General features: G+C 44.6%; 1 protein-coding gene across 1 annotated transcript in view; it reads left to right on the forward strand.

The window, feature by feature from the left end:
* PBK (PDZ binding kinase) overlaps positions 1–14357 on the forward strand; it is a 130952-nt gene that overhangs the window by 88081 nt on the left and 28514 nt on the right. Inside the window, exons 7-8 of the mRNA XM_086928045.1 lie at positions 10646–10815; positions 12680–12809. Of these exons, the coding sequence (XP_086784171.1) occupies positions 10646–10815; positions 12680–12809 (300 nt within the window). The remainder of the gene's footprint in view (positions 1–10645; positions 10816–12679; positions 12810–14357) is intronic.

Below are 14357 nucleotides of genomic sequence, written 5' to 3' on the forward strand. Positions count from 1 at the left end.
TTGTGCCTAGTTTGCCAGATGCATCTCTGGAGTCCTAGCTCTCTTCGGTCTCCATTGGGATAATTTCACTTTTCTCTTTAAGAAATGTTTTAAGTGGGGTGTCTTGGAGTATTTGGAAGCTTGTATGGAAGAGGGACCACATTCCTTTTGTTCATTGTCTGATCTATATAAAAAAAAAACCTGAACATGAACTAATTTACTTTTAATCGTATGCAATACAATGGTCTGAAAAGAAATAAGGGCAGAAATACTGTCTAGACTTGACTATCGAAACACTGTTCTGCATTTTAGAATTCTCACTGATAGTCAGGAACATAGAACTTTTTTATTATATATATATCTATATCTATATATATATATATATATATATATATATATATATATATATATATATATATATATATATATATATATATATATATATATATATATATATATCTGGAACACTCCAAACTTTCTCATGCAAGTAAGGCACTGACTCCGTGAAATAGATGATTCCAAATAAGTTTATTCACTCATTTAGGCTGCTTGACGCGTTTCGGCGGTAAGCACCCGCCTTGTTCACAACATCTTGACAGACTGTGGTTATATTTATACCCCTTAGTCATTGCATTACATCATGCGCGTTTAACTCCTGTTTTCATGCACATTCTAGCTTGTTTTCACATTTCACACTCATGTGTAGCCCAGTTACCATGGTAACTTGAGGCGACGCCTTAATTAGACTGACATAGAGAAGTTATTTTCACTTTCACAGTTTCCAATTACATCACCCGCCTCCATGCGTTGTTTCGTTTCTCTAGAAACCCTCCCGCACCTTGAGCCCAGTGATTTCCTCATTCCTGCCTTGTGTGTGCCTCGCTATGCTGTGACAGACAGACCTTCGCGCGCTTTACCGCGTTTAAAACTCCCTCGGCGCTGGTGAGTGTGGTGCTCATAAATTATTGCAATGTCCGGGGTTTATATTCGCGTGAGGGCACATTATTTTGTTAATCTTTAGTGCAGATTTGCCGTGTTTCCTCCGGTCTCCATATGTTGCTTTGTGCGTGTGTGAGCGGGGGCAGTGAGGATGCTGCAAGGTTATTCCGAGAGCGTTTGTTGTATTACTCGGTTCTCTAATCTTTCGGCGCGCGCGGTTACCCAGGGACGTTTCTGCGGGATATATCCTTACTGGTGAAACGCGTCTGTTGTCTTGGGGGCAGGGGGGTCTGCCAATAAATCACCTTAAAAACTATAGCTCAAGAGTGCCGTCTACTTTCGTTTTAAAAAACTAGTGTGTTGGAGAAATATATATATCATCTGCCGGCCTACTGGCGGTTTCTAGTGAGTAGTTATAGTTAGGACCATGTTTCCATGGAAAAAGCGTAGTCTTATGAACACAACTAGGTTTTTTGTCTAAACTGGTGTCAGATTTCCATATGAATCAGTCCATCTCCCTTCCTGTATTTTTTACAATTTCTTCATCTCCTGTGAAATGATCACTCCATTCTCTATTTGTAAAGAGTGTTTTCAAACTTTTTCTAAGGCAAGACAAAACCTGTTAGAAAGATTATACACCCCTTTTTTGTTAATATTGGTCTTTTAAGGACAGGTTTCCCGTCCTCCAAACAGACCGTTGCTCGTTAGATAGTCTGTTGCATTTCATTTTGGTACCAATGGGCAAATAAACCTTTATCAGGTCAGCCATGAGCTCAGTGCATTAGGGGGAAAGAGTGTCTACCTCTTGAATCAAGAATGTTTCACTTCCAGAAATTTGTAAAGTAGCAACGTGGAAATCTTTTCATACTTTTACTATAACTACAGTCTAGATGAAGATACTAGACCAGATATGAAACACTACTACATAAGGTGTACCACCCAAATTCCTTTGACATGCTCCTGTGTTGCACTCAAACTAGCTGGGAACCGTGTCCAATTGTTCCTTCAGTCACTTAAGTTCAAATAGTTTTATCTAATCCTTATTTCTTTTAATTTTATGTTACTTTTGTTTTCTTGAGACATTTGTGTTTGGGTGTAACTGTAGCAGCAAGTTCCTAAATGTATTGGAAAAGACAGACATGCATGACTGCTGTGTGAAAAGTTTGTTCCACATAACAGACAAAAATGCCATACTTGCTTCTGAATGGTTTTGAATGTTTTGTTTCTTGTAGAGTGTGGATTGATGACCCTGACAGTTTTCTCCCTGAGAAGGGGTCCCTAAGGGGAGGACAGCAGGCACGCTCCTTCTACTCTGTGTACCAAAACCTGTGTCAGAGTGCTGGACATGAGCGGGACTGGCACCAAACGAAACCCACAAGTTTGAGGTCTGTGAAGGAAACCCTCTAAGGAGACAAATAGAGAAAGGCTACTGCAGCCCCTGAGCAAGCTTTTTGGGGTTAGGGAGGGGCCTTCATTTCTGGCATCGGATGTAGAAATTGTGCCCGCTTTGCTGCCTGTGTCAATCAATAGCTCACTCTGAAACCTTCAAAAGGTATATTCTGCCCATTATGAACCTATTACGACAGAAGTTGGCTTCTTTAGCCCTGACCGCACCTGTTCATGCCAAAAGGAAGCTCGAAGCCAAACTCTACATGGCTGAACACAAGCATGAGGTAGGTCCCACTCAGTCGTATGGTTGCTCCCTGTCCCATTAAGTCTTCTGGTGAGAGTGGGAGACCAGTCCAAGCACAAGAGTTCTAAGCAAGGCGTGATGCGTAACCAATGTTCCTGCCTCTGGTAGAAGTCATATAGTCTGTGCTCACAAGGGGCATATTCGGTGTTTTTTAGATCAGCATTCAGTGCAAACAAGCTCAGGGTGAAAACCTTGTCGCCTATTTCAGTTTTACCCCCCTTTTCTGTTTCATTTTTTTTCAATGATGAGTTTCTTAATGAAAAACTACAGTGAGCTCTCCAAATGTCCCCCTGCTGAATTCAGAATAATCTAGTTTTCAGAAATACTTAGCTTCATGGGCTCTCGCATAGGTTTCACACTTGTTTCCCTCAAACATTGCAAATATGTAGTAACCGAGAAATTTAATATTGACCACAATTGAGAAAAATGCTAAATATCTTGAATGTATTTTTTTATTTCTTTTAAACACTGTGCCTACTTTCTTTTTCAAAGCTGGAAAGAAGGTAATCTTAGCACAGCAAAGTTTTGGCCGTCCAGGTTTTTGGGGCCAACATGAATTTATTGAGCAGGAAATTCTCCCCCCTTGTTTTTTGTTTTTTTATTTGAAAGAAAAAAGCAATGTTACCTTATTTTGCCCATTTTCTAAGAGCCCTTCATGTTAAATCACAAATCCTAGATACATTTTGGGAAAGCAAATTTGGCCTGCATGTTATTGTAGTAAAAAGGCATGAAGGCTTTAATGCAAACGGCCCGGAATGTCAAAAAAAGGTCTCGGAATTTTGGATGAACTTTGGCTGGGTATTCCATCTGTAAAGAGACTGAGACAATTGTTCTGCAACTAATGTTAGTCTTTACACCACCTCCTTTGAGATAAAACATGACTGCTCATTCCAACTTATCCGCAGGAGTAAATTAGGTGGCGGAAGCAGACTTTATTATCTCTGAGTATTTATTATCCTAGTTAACAGGGATTACATGCAATTTCAACCTTTGTATCTCAAGGCGGCTACTACGTTATGGACGAGGAAAAAACCTGCAACCACATGTTCAGCCCACCACCATATACAGGCCAAAGGTGCCCAGTAAAACCATACAACAATGACACTTCCTTATTCTATGTAAAAAAAAAAAATGATTTTACAATATGCAACTGATGCATTTGTTATGCACGGTTCCTGGTTCTCCCCAGTCAGCTTAGCAAACCTATCTTCTCCAGTATTAGGGGTGTCTTTCATAGATTCACATGCTTGAATATTCCCCGTCGTCGAAGTGGGAGTCCCACGGTACATAAAATAGCAATAATATATACATATAGAAGTAAAATTATTATAATTATATAAATACATATACATATATAAAATACAGTAAAATATCCAGAAAACTCAAAAGTACCATAGAACTGAATAGGCCCATAGAAGCTTAAGGGAAAAACTCAACTTGGTAACATATCAGTGTCATTATGTTTTGGTCCAAATTCCAGCCAATCAGGCTGTAGCTCCCTCTAGAACCTTCTCAGAAGCCCAAGACCTCAGATTTTCTACCGCATGTCGTGCGAAGGGAGTCTCCCTGAGCTCTGCTCAGTTTTTCAACTTATTTAGCTGTATTTTCAACTCTAAATGTCTTCTTCAAAGAAATCTTTGTTCAAATCTTGTCCATTCTGTGGAAAACTGCGTCTCTTTCATGAAGATCCACACAGTAAATGTATTTACTGTCTCTACCCTGACCATGAAGTGAAGACCTGTAAGTACTGTTGTACTTTTCCACCTAAAACTTTAAGGGACAGAGAGGCCCGTCTCCTTCTGTGGCTTCAGAAGTTGAAGACAACGGACACTGTGGTCTCGGAGGATGAGTGTCTCCTCTTTTTATTCCAAGACCTCTCAGAAACGTGGGTCGGAGACTGAGATACCTTCTCCTTTTCTGAAGAAAAAGAGACTTGTTGATGTTTCTAAGGTTGTCTCCCCACAGGATTTGCCTCCACATGTGCCTACGAGACCTGGTTCTCTGGTGCCATTGTCCAAAGCCATGCCTTCATCCTCTAAACTGGGCTTTGGCTCGTCGACGGGCTCGTCGACACGTCCGTCGACGACATCGACGAAATCCGTGGATGCTGTCTCCACGTCGACGACGACTTGCACTATGTCCTCGAACTACGTCGACGACGTCCACCTCGTCGACGACATCACATGAGGTGAGGCCTATTGCCTCTGTTTTGAAGATCTCGTCTACGGCTTCTAAATCCTCAGCCTTGTCGACGAAGATTCAACAGTCGACTCGCCTTTCGTAGACGCACTCTTCGTCGTCGAACAAGACTTCTACATCGTCAACGGGTCGTCGCCCGTCAACTACTGCCTCGTCGACGGCTGCCTTACCGTCGACGACGGCTTCGTCGACAACTGTCACTTCGTCGACGGTCCTTCCTTCGTCGACTGGACCATCATCGTCGACGAGCAAGTCCATTGCCTCGTCGACGGCGCCGTCGACGGCGAAGAAATCATCATCGACGAAGCCTAAGACACTTCCGTCAACGGGACCCTTGCCTGTGGACACAGTACAGACGCCTCAAACGGCTGTTGAATCTTCCATCGCCACGTCGACGGGCTTGTCGACGCTGCACCACTCTTTAGCCACAGCCACCTCCTTCACAGTGGTTACTGCTTCTACGCTGCGACGCGTACCTCTAATTCAACTGAGTCCAATTAAGAGTGGATCTGCACTTCCTGATAAGTTATTTCAGTCTGCGGAGCAGGACTCCAATGATGGTTCGGAGCATGATAATGCCTTTGGTCAAGCAACTAGTCCATCCGACCTGCACATTAAGTGCCAGGATTATGATGAGGAGGAGGAGGAAGAGGACGTCGAAGATGGGACAGAACTTTTTCCAGTAGATAGGTCAGAGGCACTTATGTCAGACCAAACGACACAGATACCACTGTCTTTGGTTAAGAATCTGCAACACATGCTGGATGATTATAACCGCAGATTTCCTCCATCTCGGCCTGCTTCTCCAGTCCCTCAACCTCCTCAGCAAACACAAGCCTCTGCACCAGTTCCGTCACGATCACCGGTGCATGCCCTGCTTGATACAGACAATGACGATCCTGATCCTTAAAATACGGATCCAAATGATGACGACAATGTCCTTCAAGACTGGGATGATTACAGGGCTCACACGCCTTCCACTCCACCAACGTCGCCATTGGCTTCGCCTCCTGTGGACATTGGCAGCTTCCACAATTTGATGGTTCGCGCAGCTAAGAGGTTTCATCTCACTTTAGACGTCCAACAAACTGACTGCTTTCTCTACGATTTTAAAGACCTACCTCAAAGGCAAGCTCACACTATCCCTATAATTGACCACATTTGGGAGAAAGGTCTCAAATTGGTGGAGCGGCCGAATTCGATCCCAGCCGTCCTGCCAAGACTGGATAAAAAATATAAAGCACCAGCAAATTCTCCAGCATGTCTGGTGTCTCAACCCAAGGCGGACTCCGTTATTACACAGGCGGCCCAAAAGAGGTCTCGCAATCCTTCAACGCCACTTACTTCTCCTCCAGATCAGGAAGGCCGAAAGCTGGATTCCATAGGGAAAACATTTACTACCATGGCAGCCACCACTGTAAGGGCAGCTAATTCCTTGGCCATTCTTGGACGTTATGACCGCCAAATGTGGTCCGAGATTGCGGCATTGCTTCCACAACTTCCAGACGATATTCGCGCAGAGGCACAAACCATCATTCAGGAGGGCGAAAAAATCTCCTCGGAAATCATTGACTGCGCCATTGATATCTCCTCTACAGGGTTTAGACAGTTGGCGGGAGCTGCTGTTTTACGGCGTCAAGGCTGGTTAAAATCAACAGCATTTCGCCCCGAAGTCCAAGCTAAAGTCCTCGATCTTCCTTATGATGGAGAATCGCTATTCGGAAAGCATGTCGACGAGGTCCTAGAGTCAATTAAGAAAGACACGGATACTGCCAAGGCGTTGGGGTCTCTTCAATATAAGAAACGCCCCTTTCGAGGAGCACGTGGTAGAGGAGGCAACTTCCACTTTTCGTGGCTCAAACCAATATTGCTCCTACAATGACAATCGACAAAGACAAAGACAAACGTACCAGTCCCAGAATCGTCAGACCTCCTCCAGACCATACCAAAGGAAAACTAACTACAGAGGTGGTTCAAATGCGAAGAAACAGGGACAGTCCCAGTACTCTTTCTCCACCGACTGTAAAAATTGGAGGTTGAATCTCAAATTACATCTTGAATTGGTCCAACATTACTTCTGATCAGTGGGTCCTAGATCTGATTTCAAAAGGACACACCTTGGAATTTACAAAATTTCCTCCACCTCGCCCTCCTACTGGCCCACCTCCACCCCATTTCAAAGACCCTTTGACTCAAGTCAAATTAATGATCAGGAAGGGTGCCATCGAGGTAGTACCACAAGGCCAGCAGGGCAAAGGGTTTTACTCCCGCTTTTTTCTAGTAAAGAAAAAATCAGGAGAATGGCGCCCAATTTTGGATCTACGAGCTTTAAACAAATTCATCATGTCCAAAACTTTTCAAATGTTAACCCTGCTCTAGATACTACATTACCTCAATCCCGGAGAGTTCTTCTCCACGATCAACCTCCAGGACGCATATTTTCATGTTCAGATCCACCCCAGGCACAGAAAATATCTTCGTTTTACAGTTGGACACCTGCACTTCCAATTCAAAGTCCTGACGTTCGGCCTCCGTTCAGCACCGAGGGTCTTTACCAAGATCATGGCCCTGGTAGCTGCCTTTCTGCGCCTACAGGGCATACAGTTTTATCCATACCTGGACGATTGTCTCATAAAGGCTCCGAACCTCCAACTGGCAATCCAGCATACGCAGTCTTGCATCTCCCGGTTTCAAAACTTGGGCCTTTCCATCAATTGCCAAAAGTCACACTTTCGCCCGTCTCAGCGGCGAGATTTTCTAGGAGCCTCACTAGATTCTCGCCTGGCAATGGTTTTTGTCTCCCAGGAAAGACAAGACCGTATGCTCCAGATGTACGTTTCAGTCCGGATGTTGAAATCATTCCTCGGCATGGCATCCTCTGCCATACAGTTGACTCCCCACTGCAGACTACATATGAGGGTCGTCCAAGAGGAGTTAGACAAGCAGTGGAAACCGATTTCAGGGTCCTTCAACGACAGGATCCTTCTCACGCCCCGCATTCAGGAAGCTCTGAAGTGGTGGGCCCACCCTTCGAACATTTCAAAAGGTCGGTCTTTTCAAGACGCTGCTCCGACTCTGACGCTTACAACTGATGCGTCCCTGGAGGGCTGGGGAGCACATCTCGAAGGTCTGTCAGTACAAGGGAAATGGTCTGCGGTCCACCGCACTTGGCTTTTAATCCGCCTAGAGCTTCTGGCGATCTTCCTTGCCCTGAAGTCTTTTCAACGGATTGTTCAAGGTCAATCTTTGCTGGTGAGGACAGACAACACCACCAGCATGCATTACCTGAACAAGCAAGGCGGCACAAGGTCCTTTTTTGCTTTCCCAACAAGCACAGGAGATATGGAATTGGGCGATTCGTCATCCAATACATCTCACAGCCATCCATGTGCCGGGTGCTTCCAATGTTCTGGCGGATTCACTCAGCAGGTCTTTCTCGAACAACCACGAGTGGGAACTCAATCAACCAACTCTCGAGTTCATTTTCCGCCAGTGGGGCCAGCCGCAGATGGATCTTCTTGCGACTATCACCAACAGGAAATGCCAACGCTTTGCAAGTCTTCATCCCCACAGAGAGTCGAGCGGAAATGCCTTTTCGATCAGCTGGTTTAACGCATTCAGCTAGGCTTTTCCTCCACTTCCGCTGATTCCGCGCTTGTTGCACAGGATGAGGCTTCAACCCTGCCACATCATCCTGATCGCACCAAAGTGGCCGCGGAGCCCCTGGTTCTCGGACCTGGTCTTGTTCTCCCAGAACGAGCCAATTCCGCTTCATCCACTGCCTCACCTCCTCACGATGCAGCAGGGGCAGATTTGCCATCCGGATCCAGCATGTCTCCAGCTCCATGCCTGGAACCTGTACACCATGAATTTGCGCGTCTGACCATTGACGCTGACTGTAGAGAGGTGTTAGCGCACGCCCGTGCTCCTTCCACCATTAACCCCTTCGATGCTGATGACGAGCTCAGCTCGTCATCGGCCACGGGTGGCGTGTGCTGATGACGAGCTGAGCTCGTCATGTAACGCGGTACTTTGAACCGCGCAGCACAGCGCAAAAATCACCGCAGCAGCGATGCGGTTAAAACCTATCAGTTAAAGTGGAAGCGTTTCTGTGTCTGGTGCCACACCAAAGCCTTGGATCCGATGACCGCCAAACCAGAGCAAATCCTGCCTTTCTTCCTATCCCTTGCAAAGTCAGGACTTTCCCACTCCTCTATGAAAGTATTTCTGGCGGCTCTCCCCCGCTTCTGTCATGATGGTTCTACCTCACTGTATTCTTCTAGAATCATCAAACAGTTTTTCAAAGGCCTCTTCCGTATGTTTCCACCCATTCGGCGTCCTCCGCCTGCTTGGCGCTTAAACCTGTTTTGTCTCAGCTCCTCCTACCTCCTTTTGAACCCATCCATTCAGCAAGCTTAAAATTCCTCACGTGGAAAGTTGCCCTATTGCTCGCCTTGACGTCATCTAGGCGTGTCCGTGACATTCAGGCATTCACAATTCAGCCTCCTTTTCTCCAGTTCTCAAAAGAGGCTGTTACATTACGTACTAATCCTAAATTTATTCCGAAAGTTCCCAGTGATTTTCATCTCAATGAACCAGTCATTTTGAAAACTTTCTTTCCTGATCCACAAACTCCTGCGGAACTTTCATTACATTCCCTGGATTTAAAACGTAGTCTTTAGTTTTACATTCAGCGCACTGCATCCATCAGGAAATCTGATCAACTGTTCGTGGCCTATGGCCCGACCTGCAAAGGACAACCTGTTACCAAACAAACTATTACTAGGTGGATTTCTTCCACCATTACTTTTTGTCATCAACGGGCTGGCAAGCCTCTTCCAGCTCCAGTACGTGCTCATTCAACTAGAGCTGTGTCAGGTTCTACTGCCCTCTTTGCGGGGGTGCCCCTGCGACACATTTGCAGAGCTGCTACGTGGTCGAGCCGCCATACTTTTACGAAGCACTACTGTCTGCAGTCAACAGACGCCGCTGATGCAGCAGTCGGACAAGCGCTGCTGCGGAATCTTTTCCATTAAAGGTGAGCCTCTGTTGCTACCCGCCAGTCATAAAGGTTCTCTCTTTTTTAAAAAATTATATGTTTATTTATGCTTGCATTTACTGTTACCTTTATGACTTATATGATGATTACTGCTTTCTACTCTTATTCAAGCATGTGAATCTATGAAAGACACCCCTAATACTGGAGAAGAACATTAGTTACTTGCCTGTAAACTGTGGTTCTCCAGTATTGGTGTCTTTCATAGATTCACATGCGACCCTCCCCTCCTCCCCTCAGAGGCTCTCTTCTCCTCAGGTACTTTTGGTTACTCTGTGCTACGAAAATCTGAGGTCTTGGGCTTCATAGGAGAAGGTTCTAGAGGGAGCTACAGCCTGATTCGCTGGAATTTGGACCAAAACATAATGACACTGATATGTTACCAGGTTGAGTTTTTCCCTTGGGCTTCTATGGGCCTATTCAGTTCTATGGTACTTTTGAGTTTTCTGGATATTTTACTGTATTTTATATATGTATATGTATTTATATAATTATAATAATTTTACTTCTATATGCATATATTATTGCTATTTTATGTACCATGGGACTCCCACTTCGACGACGGGGAATATTCAAGCATGTGAATCTATGAAAGGCACCAATACTGGAGAAGCACAGTTTACAGGTAAGTAACTTATGTTCTTTTTTTATCATTGTCATTGTTTGGGATGGGATGCTTTGTAATTATTTTTAAATGCATTACAATTAATTAGCTTGAAAACACTTTATGTGAAACTTTTTTTGAATTGATATTGACATTGTTTCTAAATTTTATTTAGGTTATCGTGCCTTCACCAAAGCCAGTGATGGAAGCATGTGCCTTGCCATGGAGTATGGGGGAGAGAAATCTCTTAATGATCTTATAGAAGCCAAAAATGAGAATGGTGAAGGGCCTTTTCCAGCAGAAACAATTGTGAAAGTTGCTCTAAGCATGGCAAGGGGCTTAAAGGTACTAGACACAGGTTATTCTTGTAAGAATTTAAAAATAAATATGTGCTCATATCTTGGCTCTATGGTTCTAATTCTAGCCCTCCTCAACATGAAAATTGATAGACCAGCCAGTGCCAGCACAGTGAATGTTATCCTAAGTTAGCAATAGTGGTCCCTAAAGCAAGAGAATAAAGCTAGGCCCTCCACCACTGTCCAAGTTATCCTGCACTTGTAGCATCCTTCACTCTCCCTCCAGCAGGGCTACAGGCAGGTAACCCCAGCAGACACTGCTTTCATCCTGCGTCTTTCTTCTCCTTGCCCTCCAAAAACCACATGACCTCCAGAGGAGCCAAGGGTGGACCTCCAGTGAGCTGTTAACCTGATTTCAATTGGTCTCTGTAAGAACGACCCGTAGTGTGGCTATCCTATCTAAAAAAGTGCTTAAACTGGCTCACGAGCCAGGCAGTTTTCATAAACTAAGCCGAAACTAAAACCGCAGCCCTTTGAATATTGCAAAGAGCCTCTTTCATAGTTTTTTATCGCTTTGATAAATGACCTGATTTGTTCATGCTTTTGAATTGTATGAAGACTAAGTTGATATTCATGAGCGTTGTAAGATGACCAAGATACATCTATGTTTACACAACTTAATTGAGCCCATGCCATGCTCATTGTGATCCAAGTTGGTCTGATCATGTATTTACTGTATCACATTGACTCTGGTTTGTAATACTTTTTATCAACTTGTACAAATGCTTTTATGGTTTGAACCAAAATATAGCTAAATATAAGGAAATGAGTTCCAGGTGAACACCTGTTCTTAGTTACGCTTTCTAAAAGTGGGATTTCTAAAACAGTAGTGTTAAATCCAACTTCACCAATAAGGAGGATTTATCATTACCATTCCAAAGATATGAAACATTAAAAAGCTACTCCTCTCTGATCGGGAATTACAGCTTAAAAATGTGTTAAGAAATTCCCAATGCTAGCCTTTGAGAGGGGTAGTGATAAACAGATTGAGATGATTGTCAGTACCAGGACGTCCTACCTTTTACCTATTTGGCACACCTCCCTTAGAGTTACTTAGGGCCTAACTTAGGGGTGACTTATATGCAATAAAAGGGGTGTTTAAGGCTTAGCAAGTAGTTTTAAATGCCAAGTCAAAGTGCCAACAAACAGTTCACAAACAATGGCAGGCCTGAGACAGGTTTGAAAGCTCTACTTATGTGGGTGTGCACAATGAGTGCTGCAGGTCCACTACTAGCATTTGAACTACAGGCCCTGGAATACCACTTTACAAGGGACTTACCAGTACAACAAATATGCCAATCAGGCATACACCGATGTCATCATGTTTAGGGGAGAAGCAAATGCACCTTAGCACTGGTTAACAGTGGTAAAGTGCTCCGAGTTCGAAGGCAAAAGGTCTGGGGAGAAACCACCTAAAGGATGCCGGTCTAACACTGACACATCAAAGTGTTCTCCAAGCAAGAAATTTCAGCTGCCCATGTTTTTGAACAGCATTCATCACCATCATATCTGCCATTCTGTCTTAGCTGTTGAACTTGAGAACTGGCAACATTTTTGTGATGCTCCACAACTAACTCATCCTGACACTCCTGTCCATCACATAGTTATTGCTGAACAAGGACGTTTTGCATGATGCTTACATTAGAAAGTGCGCTGCTGAGTACAGTTCATGAGACTGATTGCACGTTAAGCCCACAATGAAGCGGCAGCTGTGCCTTTAAGACTGGCTCTCAATTTTTATTAGTCCTAAAATCCTGATTCTTGTATTCACTATTCGCTTGGTAATTTTTTTTAATGTTTAATGTAATTTGTATTTCCCTTTTTTGTGTTAACTAACTATTCTACTTTTTCAGTATTTGCACAATGAAAAGAAACTGCTTCATGGTGACATCAAGTCTTCTAACGTGGTCGTTAAAGGGGACTTTGAAGCAATTAAAATTTGTGATGTTGGAGTTTCTCTTCCACTGGATGAAAACATGACCGGTAAATTAAGCAGTAATAAAAGGAAATGCTTTCAAGATGTAGTAGATTAGCGTTGAAATACTGTTTCTCATTAATTTTGTCACAATCCATTAAGAAGACTAGAGAAAACTAGCTCAGCCTGAATGCTTTCTTGTTTTTCTTTCCACTGTAGCAATGTCTCACAGGACTTAAGATTTGTTCCCAAACATTGTATCTCATCAATCAATCAAGAATTTGTAGAGCGCACTACTTACCAGTGAGGGTCTCAAGGCGCTGGGGGAAAAAGGGGGGGGCTACTGGTCGAACAGCCAGGTCTTGAGTAGCCTCCTGAAGGTCAGCAGGTCTTGGGTCTTTCGTAGGCTCAGTGGGAGGGTGTTCCAGGTCTTGGTGGTTGGTGGGAAAAGGATCTGCCGTCGGTGGTTGTTCTTCGGATGTGCGGGACGGTGGCGAGGGCGAGGTCGGCAGACCGGAGCTGGCGGTTGGGGATGTAGAAGAAGAGTTGTCTGTTGAGGTAGGCTGGGCCGGTCTTGTGGAGTGCCTTGTGTGCGTGGATAAGGAGCTTGAAGGAAATCCTCTTGTTGACGGGAAGCCAGTGCAGGTTTCTCAGGTGGGGGGTGATGTGGCTGTGGCGTGGTACGTCGAGGATCAGGCGTGCAGAGGCGTTTTGAATGCGTTGTAGTCGTTTGATGACCTTGGCCGGGGCTCTCGCGTAGAGGGCGTTTCCATAGGCGAGTCTGCGACTGACGAGGGCCTGGATGACTGTTCTCCTTGTATCTGTCGGGATCCACCTGTAGATCTTGCGGAGCATGCGGAGGGTGTTGAAGCAGCAGGAGGAGGAGACTGCGTTATGACTCCCAGGTTGCCTGCATGGTCGGTGGGTGACGGGGCTACTCCCAGTGCCGTAGGCCACCAGGAGTTGTCCCAGGCTGAAGGGTTGGAGCCGAGGATGAGGACCTCAGTCTTGTCCGTGTTCAGTTTCAGTCGGCTGATCTTCATCCAGTTGGCGGCGGCCTTCATTCCTTCGTGGAGGTTGGATTTGGCGGTGAGGGGGTCCTTGGTGAGGGAAAGGATCAGTTGAGTGTCGTCTGCGTAGGAGATTGTTGAGGTCGTACTGTCGTGCGACTTGTGCGAGCGGAGCCATGTAGATGTTGAACAGTGTACGCCGCAGATGATCTTGGAGGCTTCGGATCGGAATGGGGGAGGCGGAAGCTCATGATTCTATAAGTCTTTAATGATTCATTGTTTGATTGCATGCGGTTTCTGCAAAGTTTCATTGCAGGAAGTCCGATTGCTAATATTGTAGGAGAGAGGCCATAGTGAGGAAATGTCACCGAATTCTAACAAGTCCCAAACAGTTCTTCCACTTAAAGTAAACTGCTTTCTGTGAGGAATCCTTGCCCTTGGTAACGTGGTTCAAACAGCAATGTTTTGCAAAGAAATTGAATGTGGATTTATGTAAGCTAATAGTAAAAATAGTACAGTTAAGGAATGCAAAGTTAACATTTCCAAATCAAGGTATCTTAAAATATTTTATTGAGCAAGAAAAACCTAAAACTATGAAAACTGAAC

The sequence above is a fragment of the Lissotriton vulgaris genome, chromosome 6, assembly GCF_964263255.1.
Source record: "Lissotriton vulgaris chromosome 6, aLisVul1.2, whole genome shotgun sequence".
NCBI classification, from domain to species: domain Eukaryota; kingdom Metazoa; phylum Chordata; class Amphibia; order Caudata; family Salamandridae; genus Lissotriton; species Lissotriton vulgaris.